The sequence below is a fragment of the Copidosoma floridanum genome, unplaced genomic scaffold, assembly GCF_036245765.1.
Source record: "Copidosoma floridanum isolate Cflo_tuat_1 unplaced genomic scaffold, Cflo_Japanese_pri ptg000001l, whole genome shotgun sequence".
NCBI lineage: Eukaryota > Metazoa > Arthropoda > Insecta > Hymenoptera > Encyrtidae > Copidosoma > Copidosoma floridanum.
The window spans coordinates 12,867,654-12,893,540 of NW_028321878.1; the positions used below are offsets into that span (position 1 = coordinate 12,867,654).

At 43.4% G+C, this 25,887-nt stretch overlaps 1 protein-coding gene across 3 annotated transcripts in view; it reads left to right on the forward strand.

Moving 5' to 3' along the window:
- The window catches only part of LOC106636219 (uncharacterized), an 81,281-nt gene that overhangs the window by 46,639 nt on the left and 8,755 nt on the right, over positions 1-25,887 (forward strand). For all 3 annotated transcript variants that reach the window (XM_089593783.1, XM_089593770.1, XM_089593776.1), the window contains exon 4: positions 240-353. In XM_089593783.1, the coding sequence (XP_089449909.1) occupies positions 240-353 (114 nt within the window). The remainder of the gene's footprint in view (positions 1-239; positions 354-25,887) is intronic.

Here is a 25,887-nt window from a genome sequence, read left to right on the forward strand (position 1 = left end):
TTCTTTTTTTTTTTTTTTTTTTTATTCATCCGCTCGTCGGATGATCGGCTGGCCCTTTGTTATCAATTATTTACGCTCGGCGAATTCGTTTTGCCGCAAATGTAAATTCCCAACGTTCGATATAGCGAAAAAGCTCGAAAAACACGTATGTACTTACTCTATCGAGACAAAAAAAAATATATATATATATATGTATCTCATGGCAAATTTTTCAAACGTCCTCTTGTGTGTGCCCACAGAGGAAGAAGTGGTCCTTCAGGTCGATCAGCTTCGGTAAGAAGGACAAGAGCAAACCAGTGATCGACGCAGCGCCGAAGAACGGAGACGTCGCCGAGGAGATGCCGCTCACGGAGGTAAGTCCCCTCCTCCCAGCCTCTATGTATTTATCCTCCTTTTTTTTTTACACCCCAGTTGTTATTGTTATTTTCAATCTTTCAATTTTCACCGATAAACCACTCGCGGTGTGTAAACGAGTCTAACGAGATAAACCACGCAAAGGGGGGGGGGTATAAAAAAGAGAGATACATAAATATTTCCCCTCGGACTTTTATATCGGTAATTTAATGCACTCGCGGAGTTGCATTATTTACTGCTCCCTCTCTCGTATCTCCGGAGCCCCCACGCGAGTGATTTCTTCCCGGAGTCGTAAACAACTCTCTCTCTCTCTCTGAGCTAGAGATTTTATTTCCCCCCAGCCCTCCTTCAACCATTACCCATTGAAACTTGGAGCTAATTGAACGAGGTTTAATTAAAAACACACCGTAAAAATGGTCGCCAGATTAGCAGGAGTATTTTTCGTCAAGAACCATTAAACGTGGAACAAAAAGAAAACCTCACGTCGGATACATATACCTATATAGCAAAGAGGTATGTACCACTACAGGGGCTCGGGTGTCTCGCCTCGGTAAGAGGGAGCCGGTGATGCTAATTAAATCCACGCGCGGTAAGATATGTATAGGAGGTGGCGCCTACGCAAGTGGAGCAGCCTTTTGTACAAAGGAGGTGCTCCGCGTGTCCCTTTCCACGTATATCCATACACTTGATGTCCGCTTTTCCGCTGCGTGTAGGGTATATATAACAAAGAGAAACAAGAGGAGCTATTCGATATGGAGAATCAAATCCCTGGCCGCCTGCGCCAGAGAGGACATAATATTATACCGAGCCTATGGATAAATTCGTGATTTACAATTAAAGTTAACGAGCGTGAGAATGAGTTTTTTTTTTTTTTTTTTTCCTCAAACGCTTTTACACTCGCATGTATAACAGTACTCGCCATTCGGTACGGTTGGCCGGCGGAGTAATTAACGCTCGTCATGCGCATCCGTAGAATTTACGATCCATTCGACGCTCGAAATCACACTCGTATAATATACCTACGCGTTTACGTCTTGCGGGTCGGTTGTTCCATATCGTATAGCTTAAACTTATTACCTTATGGTCCCATTTTTTTTTTTTTTTTTTTACCTTACATGGTCCGCAAACCATACAAATGTACCGAGATAAATCATCGACATCCATATCCCGAAAGCGATGATATGGTATATATTGGCGGCCGCGGAAGCGGCATCGTTAACCCGCCACACTTGTATATATGGGTAACTTTTACGCGCCCGAGAGAGTTATCGCGAACACGCGTGCACGTATAAGCGCCGCGAAAGAACAACGCGTGCCGAGAGGGAAACACGCCCACGCGCTCTACACTGTATACATGTTTGGGTTGTTTTAAGCTGCAGGTATATATATACGTTATCGATCGGGGGGCGCGATTTGCGCTTCCTTCTCCTTGTGTGTTATGTATTGGTGTAGGGATTCGCGAGTGTGATGCATTTTTTTACGCTCATATGTATATGCACATATTGTGTCACTTTCGACCGAGTGAAAAGTATACACTTGTGACAAACTGTTGCTTTACAATTGGTTATTGTGAAATTTATGATTTTTTTCTTCGTTTCATTTTCGTCACCACTTGCACTACTTGATTATTCAGCAAAGTGCAAAAAATAAGGCACCGCATTAATCACAGGACGCGAAATGTTTAACTAGTAATTTTTTCGCGTTTATTTTTATTGCGTAGTAAAAACGTTTGCTGAGTTTTTACTTGCTAAATGTGTACGACAGCGCTATTTCTCTCTTAAAATGTTCAGACGGTAATTAAAATCCTAATGTCGCGTCGTTACACTGCGAGTTTCAAAGCCGCAATCAACGTTAATTGCATTCCGCGCTGGCGCGTTTGACACTTGATTTTCCGCAACTCGGTCAACTCGTCGACGCGAGCATCACTACACCATGAATCCCGCGTACATCTACGTACATTTGCGAAACAATCCGCAGCTACCCACTTGCGTTTAATATCGTATAATGGGGTATGAATATACCTCGGAATATACTATCGCCGACTCGGGACATGGTATATACCAGATGTATTAAGTATAGCTGATGCGTGCACGTATATACGTTTCGCGTGGTTTATCCTTTCCGCTTCTTCTTCTTCTTCTTCTTCTTCGAATGAAATACAAGCTCGTGTAAAAGCTCGAAAACTCGCCAAAGCGCTAGTGGGTACAAAATAAAAAAGGAGAGCTGAACGTGAATCATAACCACCCCATACTCTCCCACCCCGAGTATATATAATGTACATATAACTTCAAAGCAAACGTATATAAAAACACGAGACGGCACGTCACCGCAGCACGGGTTTTATCACCATTGCGGGAAAAAGTAATGTGCCAAACTAATACGTACGTCCGTGGGTCGCGCCCTGAACTTATATACTCGTGTACGGAAAGGAAAAGATAAGCATCAGACGCGTGTTTGTGTGTACAAAACTTGGACTTATTTACGAGCTTGTGGTTAGAAAAATGAAATAAAGAAAAAAAGGTACGCCGGATATATTTATATACCAGCTGTGGTACTTTGAGGGGTGCGCGCACGTGGTGTCGTAAAAAAAAAAAAATAAGGGGGAGGGCCCCGCGCACGCGTCCATCGTTGGGGCAGGAAGGGCCGTCGTGGTATATATATACACGATACGTGTACATTGTCGCGAAAAAAACGAGCCTAGAATTCATTACTATACGATAGACTCGTTCCATAGACACTTTAATAATAATATAGTACGCGTCAAGGAGCAGGTTGTATATGAAAATCCCGTCCCTGCCCACGAAGAACCGCAACTCTCGGTAATCTCGCAATAATACGCGGACTCGAGTGCCCTGCCCTGATAACGCCATTACAATCTATAAGGAAGGTAAGGTCGACCGGTTGCTGCTGCAGAGCAAGTTTTTTTTTTCTTTTTCTTCCCCCTACCCCCTCTATCTCTTGTGATATTGCGCGTCTCCCCCGGATACAATAAATTACTTGTGTATATACCTATACGTATGCGCTTTTCGTGCTTGAAACACTCTATGTATATGAAGTGAAAAAAATATAAATGCGATCGCTGACCTTTTGCCGGGTACCCTTGCGTGTACATGTATGCGTGTTACGTAGGTATGTGGCGAGTTTTCACCGCAAACGAGCAAGCGGTGCCTTTTGTGTTTCATTGTGTTGGAGGGGCTCGAAGGAAATCGCATGCACCGTTGTCGGGAAAATCGATAGCATCGCTCGTATGATTTTTTACAACTCTCCGGGCGTGTACGGTTAACGGCGAACTGTATGAAACTAGATGAGGGGGAAAAAAAAAAAATAAGTAAAAACCCACCGACCCGTGGTGGACGAGGTGCGTCGCGCATTGTGCAGTGCCGCGTGATGATGAAAGGGTGATGGTCGGAGGAAACGAATGTAAAAACAAAGGGTGTAGGTATGTGTGCAGAGACGGAAAATCGATAATTGCGCGGAGATAAGCTCGGTCTTTGTGGAAAAAAAAACCCAGTGAATTTAACATCCGGGTGGTAAAAACTGTAGCGAAGGTCCCCTCGACGCCTTACGGCGAATAAGACGCTGGACTCTCCCCCCACCCTCGTTCGAGCGATGGTTTCTTTTTTTCGGTGCATCCGGGAAGTTTGAGCCGTTGAACCGTGCGAAAATAACGTATACACGTAGGCATAGGCTGTGCATGGGCTTCTTCTTCATTTGTATACATCGACTGCAGCTCTGCTGATAGTTGATCAATTTAAAATAATCGCATATAGAAGAAGAGACTTTATATACACGTGGACAATAATTGTCTTTGACCGTCTTGTTTCCACCCATACATGTGGGCAATTTGCACGTAGAATGACTATGTGTGTACGCCTTCCTTCCTGATGCAGACGGTGGGCCGGTGTAAGATTAGAAAAGGAAACTGAAAAAAATAACCGAAGGAAAAGGAAAACTGCAGGTAAGTACCTATATAACTTGTACGAAGACGCGACAGTCGCGTAATTTAAGCGCCGGACGCGACTGTGGAAACAAAAAACAATGTACCTTTACGTCCAATTAGCGCCACGGGAACTTTAATTGTTTTTTTTTTTTTTTTTATTTCCGCGCGGATTAAAGCGTGTTGTGTACACGCCAGAGTTAGTCGTGACTCTTTTCTCTTGTTTTTTGCTCGCGAGAGCGCGCCTCCTGGAAAAGAAAGTGTACCCACTTTTAAGTGTCGAGTACTTAATATCATGTATAGAATATCCCACGCGTGAAATGTACCAGCGTTTGTACAGTTTTACCGCTGCATCTATCAAAGATAAAAAAAAGAAGAAAAAAAAAGGTAATAGTCCATATGGAGTACAAGTGTCTCTTTGTTTGTTTGTTTTTGTCGTACTTAAAACTGAGTTGTTATGGTTAATTGGACAAGTGAACAGCGTTTTCATTTGGAAAACCGACTTTGCGGGAGCGCCTACGAGTGTAAACATCTTGACGCGAATGTTATATGGTTTACCGATAAGTATACATATATCATATTGTCGCGTGCGTGTGTGTCGAAAGAAGCTGTTAAAAACGAATGTATACGGTATAAGCGAAAGGGTACCCCGAACGGAAAAGCATCAACGTTATCGAGCACTTACCGAGGTATTGACGTGCACGCACATGACGAACTGTGGTAGGCACTTTATTGTCCACCGTTTATCGAGCGAACGTTTTCACACCTCGCACGCGAGAGCGAGCAAAAGTCAATGGACGATGCGATACTTTACCCAATACAATTTTTTTTTTTTTTTAAATTTCTTTCCTATGACACATTGGAGACGATAGTCGAGAGTGTATAGAGCGCGAAGCTTAATCGAGTACCCGCAGACGGGGTAATGTATGTTAAATGCACCAGAAAAGTTTGCTGGCGTGTCCATGTATACCAACCATAGGGTGTGACGCGAGAGGTGTCGTTGTACGTAATCGAGCGCGGGAAAATTTCATTTGGAACTCGAATCGAAGTTAGTGTGTGGGTATAGGTACCCATTCTACGGTGTGTCGAAGCGAAAAGCGATTGGAAAGTTGGGCCCGCGGAGGAAAGGAGAAGGGCGATCGACTGCTCCTGCGGTAACACCTTGTGGCTGTGTGAGAGTGTTCCCATACATGGCACGGAAATTAACGTCCAACTGTTTTTGCGACAGCGCGGGCATTGCTCTCAATGTACCTTTTTTTTCTCTCTCTCTCTCTCTCTCTCTCTCTTTTTGTAGATGTAACAAAATAAACAATTTCATAAAAAATTGTCACAAGCTCGAATTATATGTATCGGGTTTTTTGTCCACTTGAACACGAGCTTAAATATATTACTTCGATCGCATGTACATTAACATATCGTACGTATTAGGTGCATGGTGGACGTAAATACTAGCACGTAAACACTACCTGCGATATCTCGCGCCCAATGAAACCAAGCGATGCGCCTCGTCTTCCTCGGATCGTCATTGTTAGTGGGTGTCAACAAAGTACGGAGTAAATTCAAAGAGTGAATCGATGCATTTTCCGTCGATTAAATTAGCGTTTTCCCCGATCGATAATACTTAACTTTTTTAATCAGCACAATGGAGACACGAAGTTGATTGTAACCTCCTGTCTCCCCCGGAAAATGAATAATAAGTATATAGCTCATGGAGGAAGGGTGAAAAAGTAACCCAATCATTTTTAAATTGTTAACTCCAGGTATCCTATGTGCACGCTCTTCCAAATGGTCCTATCCAAATCTACTTTTGGATGAAATACACAGTACCACCGTGAAACTATTATAAAAAAAGGGGCAAAACCGTAGCAACATCAAGTTTTCTTGTAAATGTACTCGACTCGGTGAGGCTGCATACAGATTCTTTTTTACTCCTCGGTCTCGCGAGATACAATAATCCGATAGGCAGGTGTGTACGGATGTGTATATCTTGTGTAGTCTCGCGGGACCGAAAGGGATAAGTATATACGGAGAACCGCCTTGTTGTTCCTCCACTGTATACCAAAATACGCACGATCGATTTTGTTGACAGCAAACTCGGATGTTCATCTCTGGGTCCAGTGAAAAATGTGGATTTCCGATTGAAAAATCAGTAATATTCTCTTGTCCCGCACCTCTCGTCCCCATATAATCATTACACCCGGTGCTTCAGAGACAACCTCCATAGGTGCGTATTAGCACACGCGATATCGTCACTCGCGCAGTAAACCCGTAACTCGATTCACCCGACAAACAACCGCACTCCCGCGACAGCTGCGGCACGAGCGGTCATACCGTATAATATATACACCCATCATCTGGCCGGACCGTGTGGCTATACGTATATATAGGTATAAGTGTGTATTATATACGAAGGAGACAGGGTAATTTTCAGGACATCCCAAGCCCGGGGGAATGTGACAGCAGTCCCGACCACGCGGTGCCTCCCCAACGACCATCTCTCTGTTGTACCGTGATGGCTTTCATGTGTATTGTGTATACATATATACTGTGTATATATATATGTATGTATGTGTGTATGTATATATATATTGTGTATGTATGCTATTCCCCCCCCACCCACGTGGGCTAACGACCGAGTTAACGGGGTGTTGCATTTTATTTTTTTCTCCTTCTCAATATTACCAAGGTTGTATCACGTATACGCTTCGAAAGGTAAAAAATGCTCTTTTCGTCCTATTACCCGAATAAGTTGTGAATCCTTCTGGAAAAAAAAAAGGGAGAAAACCCCTCGTCTCCCAAAAAATTAGGAGCCCATTCCATGGCCGAGACGACCAATCGTAGAAATCCCAGTGGCAGTAAGTACATGCAGCAGCAGCTCGTTTTCCTTAACAACGTGCCAGCGCCCGCATCTTCACCGACGCAAGGGGTTATCGCACAGCTCCTCCTCCTCAACGCATAACCATTATACAATATATATATATATATATATACACCCCGTAAACGCACTCACGCACACAGTGTATTGATACCATGTATATACCTTTGCCTCGTATCCAGCAAGGTGGGGCACTCAAGGGTGTACGTATATACACGAATACGTGTACGGGTGCGCGAGCAAGGGAGAGAGCACAGAGCTCCACCGTACCCTCGCCGTCGTCATGGTAACCTCGTTCCAGAGAGCGTCCCGGCGTCGTTTGCGCGGCGCTCGATATCCCTTGCTGCTGCAGACGCCGCCCAAATCCGGCTGGGCTGCTGTGATGATGCTCTTTCTTTCCACCTCCCTCTCATATATATATATACCATGTTTCCCCCCCTGCATATACACACACATACATGTACATTATATGTACAACAGAGATGCTCTCGAGTGCACACGCCTATATATATATATATATATATATATATATATATATATTTTACATTAAAGTGAACTGGCCTCAGAGATACATGTTCACTATCTTTATTAAAAAAGTTACAGAGAAAAAAATATTTATATACATTTTTTACAATGTAGAAAATAAGTTACACAATAGTTTGTACATAGGCTCTTATATATTATATTGAATATGGGCTTACAGCCCAGCCTTAACTTGGATACACTTTTAAACTTTTAAATTGCAGTTCTTAAAGAACTCGCTAATAATGAGGCACGCTTTTACATTTGGTTTGTACAGAATGCTGTCGATATTAAGTGGTAAAAGCAATTTTAGTTTAAGTAGTTTTTTTTATCATGGGGGGCTTATTGGGCCTCATATGTATTACAATTAAATATGACATGATTCAAATCTTCAGATTCGTAACCGCACTTACACCTAGGATCAGATACCATATTTTTTCTGTGCAAAAATTCAGCTAGACTGTAGTGATTAGCACGCATTCTGTTAATTGTGACAATGTCTCTTCGGGATACGAGAAACGCGAATTTGATTGGGAGTATTTAGAGTGATATTAGCTACATATAGAGCATATAGTAGTGGGCTTAGCATAGCGCCTTGTGCAACTCCTCTGTAAGAAAAGCGATAGTCATGACAAGTTATAATCTGAAAAAACTTTTCTCATTCTAGTTATAAATGAGACAAATTTGATTGTCAAGTAAGAGACCCCTAGGTTGATTGGCAAGTTGATTGAGCAAGATATCAATATTTACGTGATCAAAAGCGCCAGCTACATCAAGACAGACCGCGTGAACATCTTTCTTGTTTGAAAAGGCTTCTTCGATGGTGAGGACCAGATTTGTCAAGTTATATGTGCACGAGTGCCCTTTTCTAAACCCATGTTGACTAGTGGGGATAACATTGTTAACTTCAGCCCACCATTATAGACTGTTCTTGACCATGGTTTCAAGCAGCTTACATACACAAGAAGTTAGGGAGATAGGTCTGAGACCTCCATTCGATTTTTTGATGAAGAGAACATAGACTGAAGTCCATTGATCTGGGTAGTTTCCAGAAATGTACATAGAGTTGAGTATGTCCAGTAACAGTAGTTTATAATTGATGGGTAGTTTTTGGAGGATCTCATAACTAATTTTGTTCATACCTTGGGGAAGATTTAGGGTTTTTGGAGTCAAGGGCTATGTTCAGTTCGGTGAAGGAGAATTGAGAATCGAGAAAATGGTCAGAGGAACAGTTGGGGAGGTTACTTGGGTCGGTCTGAACCCATGGGGGACAAATCCGACTGATAGAGGACTCTATCAATTCGCGGTCAGTTTGAAGGTGGTTAGAGACATGATTGGGTCTACCATCCACCCACTTATTTTTCATAACTCTGCACCTATTCCACACATAGGATGGGTTAGTCCTAAAATCAACATTTTCCGCAAATGTGCGAAATGAATTTTTCTTTTTAGATTTAATTAAACTTTTGGCTGCCGCAGATCTTCTATTGAATTCAATTAGGTCGTCTGGATTTAAAGTATAGCAGAATCTTTTAAAGCCTGTAGTTTTTAGCCTATGCACACGGTCACACTCCTCGTCCCACCAAGGAACAGGGTTGATGTGCTCGCGGCGGGATACGGTCTTTTTAAGCTCTGTTTATCCAAAGATTTAAAACTATTCCTCTAGATTTTTCAAGCGATAACAGCAGCTCAAAAAGATTGTGTCTCACAACGTATCAAAAGTTTTTACCAAACTCACAATATATAAATAGAGTGTCGCTTGCGCGCCAATCTATCGAGTATCTAGCTCTATATATATACGCACGCACCCTCGTTACACTCCTATAGAAGACTCGAGCATATATACTTATATATTTTCAGGAATTTCTACCCCTGTAGATTTGTATTCCGTGTGGGGTGTACATATATTTATGCCTATCTGTGAATTCAAAGTGCGGAATAATTGAGAAGAACCGGCGGTACAAGTGCACGCGTTTCGTCGCTGTATACGTCTTATTTCGGGTTGTATATGTGTAGTGGAAAACGCAGAGGCATCGGGGAGTCCCTTTAATCAACGAATCCTGTCATTGGTAGGTATATACACACACGTAAAGTGCCAACTGCACGCGGTGCGTGTCTCTGATTATCGAGCGAATCGCGGATTTTGGCGGTTTAGGGCGCGCAAACGAATGTAGAGCTATTTACAGGGGGGTGGTGTGGACAAGGAAGGAGGTAAAAAAAAAGCAGCTCTTTCCTCGGAGGAAGGCGCGGCTATCGATTTTATCCGCAGAGGTTGTACGTACACCAGCTATGAATCTTTCATGGGAGCGATCGACTCCCTCCTCTCTCTTTCTTGCGTGACGAAAATGAGAAATTTTCTCTCGTCTTTCATTGCTCTTCCAAACTTGTTGTCGCTGTAGTTACACACCTCCATAATTTTCATGGAATTTTCCAAGAATCTTCTTCTTTTTTTCCTTCCTTCCTCCCTTCCGTTCGCCGGTCCGTCCCGGATGGGATGCCAAAAGGTTACATCCCCGCACCCCGACTATCGACCTCTTTGACCATACTTTTGCACCGTATACGCTGCGCATTTGTATGAGTAGCGCTGCGGTAACCGTGATAACCGGTCCAAGTGCATCTTACCACGCGAGTCGTGAGTGTGTTTTTATACCGCGACTCCCCCATTTCGTCCCCTTTGACGGGTGAGTTCTCGACCTTTGCTCCCGGGGTGGACAGCCGTTTCTCCTTCGATTGCACGCGTGTTCGCCCATCCCCCCCACCCCCACGTGGTATGCATAGTAGGTATACCGCACCGTCGGCTTGTATTACTTTTTAGATGAGTTTTCAAGGGCCGTGGAATTTCACTCTGCCGATACGTATACGGTGTACTCGCGTCCTTTTTTCCTCCCTTAGTGAGATTGTAATGAAGAATCAAAAGGCTTCTTGGCTTATTCCGCTTCGATGTGATCCAAACCATTTTCTTCCTGTAACTCTCGAAACGGTTCATCTAGATCAGGAGCGCGTGTATCCCGAGCCTGTGTTTTTACGGAAAACAGGTCACAGCCTTCGGAGGAAAAAAAAAACAAAGGACCTTCCCTCCCCCCTTGCTGGAGCCCACCACACCTCGTGATTTACGAAGTGATGGCGTAAACGCGGCCCATATTCGTGCCACCCCTCTCTACCCTGTATACTGTACCTACTGGTTTTTTTTTCTCCTTCCCCCCTGTAGGAACGAGAGCCGCATGATTTATGGGTTGGATAGAAAATCGGCCACACGTACTTTCTCTCTCCCGATATTTTTAATGGACAGGGGGGTGTGTACAATATTACATATTTGTAATCGTGGGTAATTCATTGATTCTTTTGTTGATGCAAGCACGCGCCGGCGCGTAATTTCGGGAATAAAAAGCTTACAGCCGCGTAATGGGCTCGAGTGTCATTGGGGTTGTTTCTTGGGACAATATCTAATCGGCCGATCGTAAAGCGATCGACACGTTGGAAGTACCTATATAACAAGCGATCTTACATTTTATGGATGAATCGACAAGGCAGTGGGGTTCCCCTTTCGTACCCAATCAGATCATAGGGCATGGCGGGAATTCGTATCCCCATTGACGACCCGATCGTAGATCTTGAATTGTATTAGTTTCGCAAATCCCCCGGAAGTACCGATCCGAGGGGCTGGTCACGTGATTCACAATGATTTAAATCTTTTGAATCACAAAAAAAATAAGATTCACAAATATTCACTAATGATTTGAATCTTGTGAATCACGTGGCCAGCTCCTCGTACCGATCTTGGCCCACACGTACTACAGTTGTGAGGGAGTACAAGTACATGTACTTTGGAGATCGAGAGCATGAAATTATCGTATCGTAAATTCAATTACCCGAGCGCTCGATCTCGGAGACGTCAAATCCATCCTCCCGCTCTCCCCCCGTCACGTCGAGTAATGCGTGCCGCGATTCTCGGAAGCCCCGCTGCTGCTTCGTTAAAAAAAAAAAAAAGAAAAAAAAAACAAATATACAAGTATATAGGCTCTGTACGTGTCCTGACGGATATACAGCGAGTGGGATCAAAATCGGATGCTCGGCTGACTGAGGTGTCAATTAAGAGGGGTATACATCGCGATAAATGCAACTTGAACGCCTCTACATTTCGCGTTGGTTAACGAACACAGCGAGCGGACATCGCTTGGTTTGTTCGTGTTTACATCACGTGATCCACCGTGAGGTTGTTTTTGCGCTTGTACGTAACAGCATCTGGTCCATGTATATATTGCACATCAATGGGTATAACAACAAGAAACAAACGGAGTCTGGCAGAGTCTGGCAGCATTTCGAGAAACTCGCGGCCCACTCGAAAATCCAATTAATCCGATTTGGAGGAGGAGCTCCGGGATATATAGTGTGTCTATACATATAGTGCACCTGCAAAACTGTTGTCTCGACTCCACTGTACCACACCACTTGTTCGGGCCTCGTTAATTTCTCCGGAATGATTTTAATTGTGTACCGCATCACCCGTCCTTACAAGCCTTGCCTTATACCATAACGGTCTGTTGGATACTCGCTGCATGAGCTTCTCCCTCGACTGTTGGAAGCTGTGTGGAGTAGTCTCTCTCTCTCTGCTGAGCTTTGTTGTGCAGGTATATTTCCGTGTTAACTGTACAACTTTAATGTTTATGTACGTTTACCTTTAAAAATCGTAAATTGTTTTTTTTTTTTTTTTTGTTCGAAAAATCGGTATCATTCAAGATCGCGCCGATTTTAATTATAGCGCGATCATGCCCCACTGGTAAAGGAGATCGCACTCGTCGGTATACGTGATATTTATACGCTCGGATGAAAACATCCGACAACATGCTCCTGCTCGATGCTGCCATCGTCGGGAGTCCGACGAAGCTATATTGTTACATACCGATCGCTCGACTTTGGTGGCTTACATTACCTTACGCGAGCGATCGCATCAAGTAGGTATCTTGTGTCCTCTTCAACTATATCGGTTTGATCGGATTGGGTTATAAACACTCCACGTCGCTATAATGGCTGAACAAATAATAACTTTTTTTTCCCCCACGTCGGTAAAGAATTGTAATTTTACAAAAGTTCGGGATCTCGAAAAAGTATCGAGTATACCTATGAATGACGATGAAAATAATTAACCTCGTACATGTAAAAACCGTGACTTACGATACATTAAACCACGTAATTTTCACAGAAAAACGGACAATAGCAACGACTTTTCTTTCTCACCCCGTAAAAGTGAAGACAAAACTCAACTGCCCGTATTTTCGCAACCGTCGGCGGTACCTATAAAGCTATAAAAAAAAAACAACGAAGGAACAAAAACAACCCCGACATGACGCAGCATCAAACTGACCTCGGCAAGGGTACGCATTACACCTCCACACGTATATGTATAGGTACTCATATCCTTCTCTTTGATTTTTTTTTCCTCACCGCACGCGCGCATGCACATAATAAACATAAGTACATCCGTACATAATACGTTTTCGTAGTACATCTCGCACGCGCGCCCGTGATGTTGCGCACACACACACACAAAAGTGCCCATATAGGTATAAACACAAAATAACAAACACACGATAGAGAGAGCTGGGCGCGCGTGTCCGAAGCTCTCCGGATACATTATATCACAACCCGAGACGTCGACCATTATAATAAATATATACCGTGTGTACGATGGTGATGGTGATACGACGTGCGTATGTATACACCTATGTGCGGCAAGAACAACAAAAACAACGTGGAATTGCAGAGGCGCGGTACCCGGTGGTGTCGTGTTCCTCCTCTTGTTCTTTTTCGCGTGGCTTATCCCTACGAGGGGCGAAAAAAAAGGGGGGAGGCATCGAAAATAGAACTAAAAGCGCGACACGCTGCTCGAGCGATGCTTGCGGTGCAGCGCGAACTTTTCGGGGGAGCTTGTGCCTCATCCAAGCCATCATCACGACGTGACTCTCGTTGCGCCCTTTTTTTCCCCCTTCCATGGCGGAGAATCGTTGGTTTTTCTTTCTACCTCGTCTTGCTAGCTAGTGTATTTATATATTCGTTCGATAAGTATACATGTCCATTGCTGCGTTGTTATTGTTGCCGGCGCGTGTCGAGTATCGAATTCGTCGTCGAGCACTGCATAGCTTTATAGTTCCAATCATAGATCACAGCCTATCGAACTGGAAGCCTCTGTAGATGCGGCGTGGCGTGGGTAACATTATAGCCGGTTATGTCACGTTGTTCTTTTGAGATGCGTGTACTCGTCAAGTTATTGGTGCGTTGGCTACGTTTGCGCGTAAAACTAATAAGCTCCCTTGTGTTTTTACAAAACCAATTTGCCAATACGATGCCTCATCCCGTTAGCGCGGTTATCATGTTGGCTCTGTATACTTTTTTACTGTGTGGGGTCGATGCAGGTACACACATTTCAAGAGTTTTTGCACTGCGTTTCCAAAATTCTTCCTAAAAGAGGATACTGTCAATTGTTTGCTTTTTTGTACTTGTGAATAATCGATTAAATTGGTACTTTTTTTTTTTTTTTTTTTTTTTTATTGACTTTGGCCCCAATATTATCCAAAAACATGTTTTAAAAAGTAATTAAAATTTAAAGTTTAAAACTTTTACGTTGTGAAAAATTGATTTGATTAATCCCTCGTTAGTTGGTTCCTTCCACCCCTCAGCGTACACGGAAAAAATATAAAATTTGAAAAATCCCGAATATTTTCGAGTGATCAATCAACGAACAATGCAAAAACTTACTTTTCACCACACACACACGCTACTTGATGATTTCCCATCAGTGGGGGGATGAACCACCCACGTGAATTTATCGCAAGTCCAAATCCTTGCATTACTCTTACCACCCACCCATACGTAAGACCTCCAATGTGCTAATAGAAATGATTAATGTCGGTGCAGCGTATGTTTATAAATACACGTTGTTGTGTATTGATTTGATTAACGCGGCATCGCAAAGTGAAAAAAAGCTCCTTTAGCCCCTCCCAGCATCTGGAGCTCGTATACTTGACGCCCGTCTCGAATAAACAACAAATCCGCGCCCATGTACTATCCTATAACGCTGTGCCTACTTCCTGCTTCTCCCCGCCGCACCAACACACCTACTCGCCCCGCACTCCCAATATATATTTATATGTGTACCACTTTGCTGGTATACACGCGTGCAGGCGTCAAAATGCAAAAACCATCACTCGCGCGTATATAAATATAATTATATTCATACGTCGTATATCTGTACGCACTTGCATGAAATAAGTATACACGTGGCACCGAAATGGCGCGTCTTTTGTCGGGCGGGCGTGCCCACCCTTGTAGCTGCAAACTATACACTCGTAGTCTATCTTACCTATCCAAGTAACCGCGCACGTAACATGGGCGCCCCGACGACCGTACGTGTGGGACGTCATCGGTGACGGGGCGGAGGAGGGCACTCGAGGAGCGCGCCGGCCAATCCTCTATATAAAGACACCGGCGGTGGAGCCCGGCTCCGAGTCGTTCGCGAAAACCCGCCACCGTCGTCGTCTTCGCGTTTATTGTTGTCGCTCGTGCACCTTTCACGTGGGCACGTATACGCTTGTCGATTTTTTGCCCCCCCCCCCCCCCCCAGTGTGTGTATTTTCCTTTCGTGTCCGCGCCCGTTTTGTGCGCGTGTGTGTAAGTTTTACGCAAAAATAATACAAAAGGGGAGATAAATTGCTAACGATGGAGCCTTTGTAGAGATAGCCGGATCGGTGTACATTTGTTTCCCTTCCAGTGCGGGGCTATCCATTAGCTCGAGGATGCGGGTAGTTTGGCTACTTTTATTCTTGGACCTCCGGTGTTCGATTCAAAGTTGCATCGATGCTGCGATCGGTTGCCCGTCGCTCGTAATATCGGCCTCTGCGTGGCGTCATTTTTCTTTTTTAAACTGCAAAAAAACTCGAGTACCACGTTTTCCACGGGAGATCAAAGCGGGTACTCGGCGATGAACCTCTTGTTTTTTTTTTTTTTTTTTTTTTTTTTTTTTTTTTATCGCGAGTCCCGCGTGGCCGTGCGCCCATAAAATTAGACCACCGAGCTATACGCACTTCTAAATCCGAAACTGCTCTTTCGACTGAAAATAGCACCTCGTGGCTCTTGAAAGTATTCCCGAAAGCGCGAGGAATGCAGCGGCGGGGGCAGGTATGTCATCATCGCACGCAAAAACGAGTCGGTGCAAATTTTCACATTTTTGACGGACATCACTTCTTTTTTTTTTTTCATCCCGATAACTGTACACGCAATTTTCGTACAATCCATTGACCGACCAGTCGCTCGACAAATATCGAGTTTTTTTCACAACGATAACGCAACTAATGCATCCACGCGAATCAATATAAAAAAAACAACTACGCATATCAGCAAACTCGCTCCACCGGAACGACATAATATTATACGCGTACGCTATCTCTCAAAGGCTCGACGTGTGCATAGTGTACGACACTCCCCTGGAGGCCTCCGCGGCATTTTCTCCCTCTTCTTATCTCGTCTTGACGCGACGGGAGAAAAATCCGCGGAGGCGACACGCCCACGCGCCCCCGCGTCCACCGTGTTTTATAATCCGGACGCGCGGTTCCGCAGGTTTTACCACCAACAGTTGTGTACATACATATACAAGCAGAGGCGCCACCACGGTAACCGACTGGTTTTCCCGGCAGAGCAGTTACAAGGGAGAGAGAGAGAGGAGACAAAAGGGGGACAAGGAGGAAGAAGAAGGGAGATAATAAATATGGAGTCCGTGGTGAAGGTAGGCCGGACGGTGGGCGACGGCGTTTACAGGGCTGCCGGGCTCCTGGCGCGCGGAGCTCGGCGGATTCTAGCTGCGATTCCCCTCCTCGGGTTGATCGTGACCGGCGACAAGCCCGATGACGATAACAACACCGCCACGGTACGCCCCCACCCCCCAACCCCTTCCACGGTGTTGTTGCATGATACACGTGTTTTTATTTTCTATCCACCTTTTCGTTGTTCCACTCCTACGGTGTGTTGATTTTTTCCCTTTTTTTCCGTGTTTGATTGCTTGACTATTTTTTTTTTTTTTTTTTTTTTTCTCTCTTGCTCACGCGCTGTGTTTTTTCGGTGTTGTCGATCAAAGAGTCTTTTTGGTCCATTGAGCCAGTGTTCGGAGACCATATTGTCCACTATAGTTGGCAGTGCATGAGCTGGTGAGCCCAACATGGAAATTCATGAGATTGATTGTTGTGTTGTACTTCCTTTGATCAAATGCAAAACAACCCCCTTCCGATGGAGTAAAGCTCTTGCGATACGATCGGCGTGGTTTATCTTACGAGGAGTCGCGGCACATCATCGCGATATACATCGGTGTAAACACGAGAGACGCCGCTATCTCTGCGAAATCTTTCTTTTCGCGTTCGACATTGGCTCATTAATCATTGGCAAAGGGAGCTGCTCGTCAACGTACACCGTTGCAAGTGCGGTGCAACCGATCGTTTACGCGATTGGCGATCCATTAATGTGTGACTGTATACTGTACAAGATTCGAGTGGTGGGACAAGTGTTGGTTACTGAAAGAATGCTTCGTATATGTTTTATTGGTGTGACTTTCAAATAGTGTTTCGTCCTCGATACAGTCCCAATCTCAAACTCGCGGTATCGGCACCAACTCACAAGATGAGTGTAAGTCCTCCACCCCATGCGTGAGGACACGGATATCACATTGCCTTGATAATGATGTAGATGTACGTTGGTGTTATTGAGTCCAGAATAAGTAGTTTTTTTTTTTCAACAGGGGAACTTCTGGATCGATCCTTCTTATCAAGAGATGTGGTTTATCTTTAAACCGTGTACTACATTAACTATGGGTAGGAAGCGCCAATATGAGCTATATTATTGATTTTCCAATCAAACCACATTCACTTGTATAATTCTTATTTGAGGCCTACCAAAGCACCACCCGGACCCTTAACTGCGGCTCAGTCTCGGCCCAGTCGTAAACGTTACAAAAAACATCATCATTGATATACATCCAAAGAAGTACGTATACTATCTCGAGTATATTTGAGTACACCCTGCGGTATCGGTATGGCTAAGCGAGCTCACCAATGAAATTCATCGAAACCCCTTTGTTTCCGTGTAATGGAAAAACACGCGTGACTTGTACCTACACCCCTCATTTTCGATGATCCGAGTCCCAACAGCTCGTAACTTCAAACCACAGAAGAACCGCAAACGGCATGAACGGCCCAAGCGCAGGCGACGATCCATCACCTGTAAAATTAACACCCCAAGTGTCCCGTCCGTCACTTCTCGTTAGTATATATATCCTTGTTCGAACGAGTGTACACTTGACTCGCGCATTGAAAGATAGAAGAGCTCAAACGAGTAAGTCGACACTCTTGTAAGGTATACCCACCGGATCGTCGAGTGCAAAAATAGTCGCGTCGGCTCGTCGTCATCGGAACGTGTATCGGTTCCATGTATATATATACACCAACATATCGGTCTCTCCTATATTTGCTCGTTTGTTCGTCGACTCTGCTTTTAAAATAGTCATCGTCGTCGTCGTCTCGAGGCAGGTATACGGCACGTGAGCACCCGAGAGTCAGTGCACTCGCCTCGCGCATAACATACATCGCTTTATCCACCGGAAACGGACGTTCGTTTGGATTATTTATATGCTCGCAGAGTCGTACACAACTTTTCTACCTTTTATTTTTGGACTCGCATGCAAATTAACACTATACTTTATATTATGATCCCGATCATTCGCGTGCACCCATGTGTACTCGTTAGGTATTCAATCATCTTCAGCTTCGTGAAAATGTACAAGTGTTATCCATCATCCCATCGGCAAACAACTACGTTAGGTATACGTATTCCTTGGGTCGGTTGCAGTGTAACGCATCATTTTCCTTATACACCGTCACGACTTTATTCAAATGACACCCTGTACCATCAGGTACGTGTATAGGTACATCACGAGAGCAAAGCGTTGATCGTTCAATAAATACACGTATTACCATTCACGAGGTAGCGTGTATATGCTAATGAACGTACACAACGAGAGAGGCACCGAATCGGAAAACAAATCGGTTCGTATATGTATATATGGACGATCCCTGCGCGCTTACCTATACGTGTATACCTGTGTATATGTAAGTACTCGCAAGTAGACGAGGGAAATTAAACTGAAACGTCTGCACGCGACGTCTAAGTATGACTTGCTGTGTATATGGGAGCTGTAAAATGCTTTGTTGCGCGCAAACTTTTACCCCACGGGTATTACTATTATGTATTACTATACTGATTGTATATTATATATTGCGTTATCCCTACGTTGTATGTATTTAGATATAATATATGATTCTCGTACGTATGGTCTCTATGCATTCGAAAGTGGTTTGTACTATTTAGCCAAACACTAGATATTGAGATTAGATACGTTTAAATTTATGGTTGTTCCTCTACTTTGTATGAATATCACATTTGTTATAATACGTCTCATCAGATTAGTTGTAAGATCGATATACAGGGTTTTTGTCCTCAGAACTGTGGCGGTCAGGGTCATCGTAAATACTTTTCAAGTTCAAATCAGTATTTACCATAGGTTTATTAATGGGCATAATTGTAATACTACCACGTACATTGTATCGTGTTTGGGCAATTTAGATGAAAAAGATTTGTCTTGCAGCCCTTCATGTATTGTATACAGCACAATTGTGTATACCCGTGGATATATTATTCTACTTGATCATACCTTCAAATGACCTATTCAGTTATTGTTCAACATGTGATGATGTTCACAAAGCTACTGATGTGCGGATGAATCAATCTGACAATCCTAATCTGCTCACTGCGCGGATCCGCATCGTTGTTTCCCTGACGTCGAAGATAGGATAATTTTTAGCTTTGTCATTCTTATAATATCTATTGGGAAACCATCCAAGTGACAGTGACATCCCTATTCTTGAATATTTAACATCACTGCTTTCGTTGGATTTTAAAGACATAATATGTAATTCGTAACAAAGTTCAACAGCAGCCAATGTTTGGTTTTTCGGTCGCAACTAATAAACTTTGTGCATGCATTAAAAGACGATGTATCGTCAACTAAACTTCATCTTTGATTTTGCCACGGAAGCAGAGCACAAACAAAGAAACCTCCTCGTCACAATATTAACAAGACAACAATAATCTCGCCTCTCAATCCCGAGCAAACAGATTTCTCGCGCGTAATCTCGGTAAAACATCCACGCGTATACCTCGACGGAAAAACTTTTCCCACGGGACCGCCGTACATGTATACGCATCACCTACACCTCCCGATCTTCCGTGACGGATAGAGCACGAGAGGCCCCCCCAAATCCCAGCGCGTGAATATACGAGACTTGCGTATAAGTATATATATATATATACACGTACTGTTTCTCGCTTTGAAATTCAGTTGGACGGCGCGCCGTGTACCGGGTCCCCCCTGTATTGGTACAGAACCCTCCGCTTAGGGCGTCGCCGTGACGACGATCAATCTCGACGTGACACGCACGTATATGTATATATTGTACACTCGGACGTGTCGCGTTTATGCCTATGTGTACCTACCATCCGTGGTGGGAGATGCGCGATCGCGAGATCGGTACAGATCACCGGGATGGAGGATCGGTGCGTGGAGAAGGTGATCGCGGAAATTAGCCTAATGCATTTTTAATGTTCGCACGGGAGGATCGAGTGACCGGTGGGTTGGGAAGATATTGGAACATCCGATGATGGATGTGTATGGTGTATATGGATATGGTTTGTATATCGGTATGGTTTTAAGCCGTACGATATCGGTAAAACTATCGCGGAGCTGCGCGGTTTTGGGAAAAGTGAAGAATGAAGAATGGGATGTCTAATGGATTTTGTTAGTTTAGGTGATGTTTTTTTTTTTTTTTTTTTCAATCAAGAGCTGAATCTTTAGTTGCGACATTTGGCGGGGGAACCGATTTTCCCATTGGGAATCGATGATTGTGCATGATGTTGCGATACTGGACTTGCACGTGTGTATTAATACAACACCATTGAAGCGTGTAATGATTAGGATTAGTTTTTTTATTTATTTATTTTTTTTTTATCGCTATTACTATACTTATTTAGTGTTAGTGAGCGTACGAGTTTGCATACGTGTGTATTGAAATCGATTAAACATTATCATTAATTTTTCAACCCCATTTCTAACACATCGAACAATTGACTTTCACCAAACGGGGCTACGGAGTACAAAATATTCAATACAAATATATATATATTTGTCACATACTACGTACTTTATTGTAACAATGCTGACAAGTACTTGACAAATAATGACAATCGGTCTATCAACAGATGTATCGAATTTGATGAAATTTTGAAAGGAAAAATGAATGTACGGTGGCTACAGGACGTAAAGTCGCGTAAAGTATCCTGTCACGTTTGCAAGTTGTAAAAAAAATTGTACGATTTCGTAGAATTATGGCTGAATGTATAGTTTTTGATGAAAGGTAAATTTGATTGTATCTGTTTTGCAAATTGAATCAGTATAAGCCTTCAAGTACTACACTGTACAACGAAATCCGTGACGGTTTTCCTTAAATTTTCCACACCGATTTTTGACTGAAATCGTCGAATTCTCGATAGTAACACCCCTCATCAGTGTCTTTGTCGTCCCACACCACAGAGCAAATACCCCAGCATGTAAGAGACCTCGTTCCCGCGCTTAGGTATAATATTATACAACTTGACACCCATACCCCACCCATCTAGTTATCTCTTGACACGTAAAATTCGATCCCGCGAGCCCGATACCCATTACGGAGACCCTTTTATCAAGAAGCATTTATATATATCCACCTACTGCGCCGAATCCCTCACAAGAGAGAGAGAGAGAGGGGGGCCCTGAGAGCCGGAGGCTGCCCACCCCCCGATGCATCGTGAATATTCACGAGGTGCACGAAAATTCATCGGGTCGTTTGCCCCTCCCATCCATGCACGTCAAGCCCTTCGGTATATAGCTTGACACACTTTTCCCTCGCGACGAGCCAAAGAGGCTTCTTCGGTGCCCATGGGTTACAATACACCTCCTCCTCCTCCTCTTGCCTGTATCGTATACATTATGCACTTACGGCAGCTACACATACGTATATACTTACAGCGCGCAAGCGAAGCGAAAGAGCGTATTAGAGGTAAAAGCCGTGGCTGGATCTCGGCCAGCGGGACGTGTCGAGCGACTTCGGAGCTGTGGTTCGAACGGAGCCCCACCCCCCCGTTGGATTCTCGATTCTGCATTTTTCGCCCTTGCCCCTCTCGCTCGCCCCGGCTCGTAAATTTTACGTAATAACATAGCTCTCGGCGCCGGCGTCGATTTTCAACTTGTGCACGCGCAATTGCAAATCTTCGAGATTTCCATTTCAACTATATGCTTTTGCGCGCGGCGCCGTTTGATAATAATTCCAACTAATTGGGAGTTTTTGGGGTGATTAAAGGTATATGGATACCGTGTTGCGATAGCGTCGAAATATTGCGCGGATGAGCAATAATGACGATGAAAACTCGTTTCGTCGATGGTGCGAGTGCACACCTGTACCGAAAGTCATCCATACGCAGCTTTATAATTGCAATAGATGTTCAACTAAATTCGGGTATAGCTTCAGTTTTCATTGGTTTCGGCGTTTATCGATATTGCACACGCCACGTAAATCATCTAATTTTATCGATACGTGTTTTTATTTTTTAATTTGTATCATGAATATATGGTGTGCAACTCAATGGACATCAGTGGAAATTAATTGTAACATTGGACATTTGTAAAAATAACTTTTTTTTTTTTTTTTTTTTAAACGTGTGCTCGCAACCAATAACATTTGTGCAAATAAAATGACGACTCGATGATAGAAAATAAAAATGAAGAAAATACTAAGCGTATCAAATCCGTCAAAAAATTGTCGCGTGGCTCGATTAGGGGACCTGTTTTTCTTCAAAATAGACCCCTTGGACCCCCCCCCTGCCAAAAAAAGAAGGAAGCAAAAAAATAAAAACAAACACGCGCCTTGCTTCGTGACAAATTTTACAGCTATATACATCCATCAATCGGACCATCAGCGGCGTTTCAACCCTATGCGCCTTTCAACACACGCACATATTACCCGGTCGGGCCATTAATTGTCGTCGACGCGAGATACCCTATCCCCCCAATTTTTTTTTTTTTTTTTCCGTTCTCCCTCTCTGTCCCTCCGTATGTCTATATGCAGATATATATACACGTTTGCACGCACGCTTAGCTTCTCTCGCCCATCCGGCATCACTGCAGCGATCGATAATTCCACGCGCCCAGAGTCCTCGGGTGTGCTCTCTCTTCCCCCCGTGAGCCGCGGTGCAAAAGAGCCCCCCTTCCTCGTCGCGTTTTAATTCATCAAATTGAAAAGCAACGCCAGCCACCGACTCTTTTGTTCGAATTCGTTCGCACCGATCGATAATGCCGTACGCCGTGTGTATAATACATGTACGTGGGTACGGGGGCAGAAGAACGCCGAGCCGCGTGCGCATGTCGTGTGCGCGAAAAAAAGCTGATGGGGAAGACGGGAGAAGAGGAGCGAATGAGAGATTCCGCAAAAAAAAAAAAATACATATCATTTTTGCTTACACGGGAGTCCTTTTGATACATGGGGGAGTTTCTTATCCTCCACGGGTGCTCAGACTTGGGCATGGATACTTTCATTTTTTTGCTAAAGGTTTAATGCGTTGTTTGTACGTATATGCTAAAGACATTAAGATGATTAAGAAAAAGTATTTTTAGCAGTTATTTTTTCGACATCCTGGATGGTTTCTAAAGTTTGCGAACTTTTTGTTTTTTTTTTTGTTTGGAGTAATTCAAAACTTGGATAAAAATTATGGTCACCTAAAACGATTTCGTTCCCAAGGGTGAGGGTTAAATTCAGTGAACATAAAATGTTGAAATCTTTGTCCTAAAAGCGAGCCTAGAAGTTTGTTGATGATAACTTTTTTTTTTGAGGACTGCCTCGTATGCAGCGTATGTGCGTGATCCAAAGTTTTCAGCCGCCCTTGTTGAGCGAGCGACTCCAGTGTGCGCAAATTTTTTTTTCATTTTGCTCGATGAAGTACCCGTTGTCGGGATGATGGTTATTGGTGTAGCAACGTGGAGCTGTAATTTTTGGGTTTCTGCGTATTTTTGCGTGTTTATATTTCTCTTTATTTTTTAACAACAGTCAATATGGTCGATGTACATCTGCAGAACAAACGAAAAATTATTAATATAACGTATCGTTTGAATTTGAGAATAAGGACAATCATTTTGTTTATTTTTGATTTTTGTTAGAAGAATTTAATTTCGTAATTCATTGTACAGTGTTGAAACGTAAAAATTCTTAATATAAAAACAAAGCAGTGATATGCCCTTAGCGTCAATGATTTAATGGATGTACTTTTTGTTACAAAGAATATCTTGGGGGGGGGGGGGGAAGAAAAATTACAATGTATAGCTATTCCATATCATTTCCCCGGCCATATGCACACGAATTCTTGTGCTCCTCACCGCAATAAAACAAAAGCTCGAAGAAGCGCGAAACAAGTTGACATACAAACCCACGCGAACATCCGCATTGTACTCCATCGTAGGCAAGCATCTCTCGAGGAACAGGTACCTACAAAGAAAAATTCCACTCGACCAACACAACACACCGTACGCAAACACCCTCGTGCAGCAGCCCTGCTCTGCACCACATAATTTCCCGCGAGCATCATCATCATCTCGAGAGATCCCGCACGTCACAACTCACCCGACACGCATAGGTCTCTCCTTATATGCATATATATGTATATACCTGCAGCGATTCATCACTTTTCTCCCAGCAGATGACGAGTATAGTATACGGGAGGAGAAGGCGGGAGAAAAAAGCGCCAACTCAGCTGACACACTGACACATACGCCGCTCACCCCCCGCGTTTTTTTCTTCTCCCTCCTTTCATTTTTCTTTTTTTTTTTTTTTTTTTTTTTTCCTCCTCCATATAGGTGCGCTCGAGCGCAAAGCTCCCTCGGCGCCGGCTCAAGGCATTTTTCACGCCCCTCGTAGTGGGTATGTATACAAAGTACATGCACTTTGCTCCGTCGCTCGATTTTTCACATCCTCCCCCACCATCTCCTTGACATCTTTCTCATCTCCTCGTTTATCTCGCGACTTTATCTTTGCCGGAGCGCAATATAAATATATATGTACCCTCGTGTCGTCAATATACACACGCATCGGGACTGTCCCTCTCTCTGCGTATTGATGAGGGACGTCTTTTGTTATCTGCCACGGCCCAGTATATTTTTCCCCGTTTTCCTCGTATACGAGGACTGTGTGCTCTATGGCTTTGTTTCGTTTGTGATGGACAGTTTCTTTCACTCCGTTTTCATCCATTCTTTTTTTTTTTTTGCTCATTGAAACTCGTGGGGAGCGGGAGGGGGCCCCCCTGTTATGTTACAGTCGATTATAGGTGAAATGTTTGTCATATGGAAGCATCGATAAGTATGGTATTTGGAGTACAACAACAATAATGATTATTTACGGCAATGTTTTATATTTGGGCGGGGGGGGGAACTTTTTTTGTTTTGTTCAATCATGAAGTAAAATTTAGTGATTCTGCAAATGTTATCGCTCAGGCTCAGTTTGATCTCTCGTAAGTATTTTTGTAACACAACCGGTTTTTAAACAGTACCGATCTCTGAGGACTTTTTGTGCGAAAATCGTGCGACTTTCAATAAAATAACAATACCTTAATTTTACGAAAACCCAAATCGTAAATTAAACTCGCGTTCAATTGATAATAATGGATTTCGATGGTCACTTTATGAATTGTTATTTAAAAATTAACAGCGTGACTATCGTATAATCGAGAAGATTAAATCGCCTTTGTCCGACCAAAAAACTCCATATTCGGAGTACCAAGAAAGACATTTTTTTATGAATCCAGTGACAATTGATATTTCATCAGAAACACATAATTTTACTTGGATCAAATAAAATAATTGTCAGACTCACTAATGTATCAATGATAATTTCGATGAAATACAACACTAAATGAATTTTTTTTTTTTTCATTACATCTAAAAAAATTCGTCATCCACTCAATTATTATTTCACTCATCTGTATGTATGTATCCTTGCGGGCATTACAATTATAAGTTCTATGTAGATCA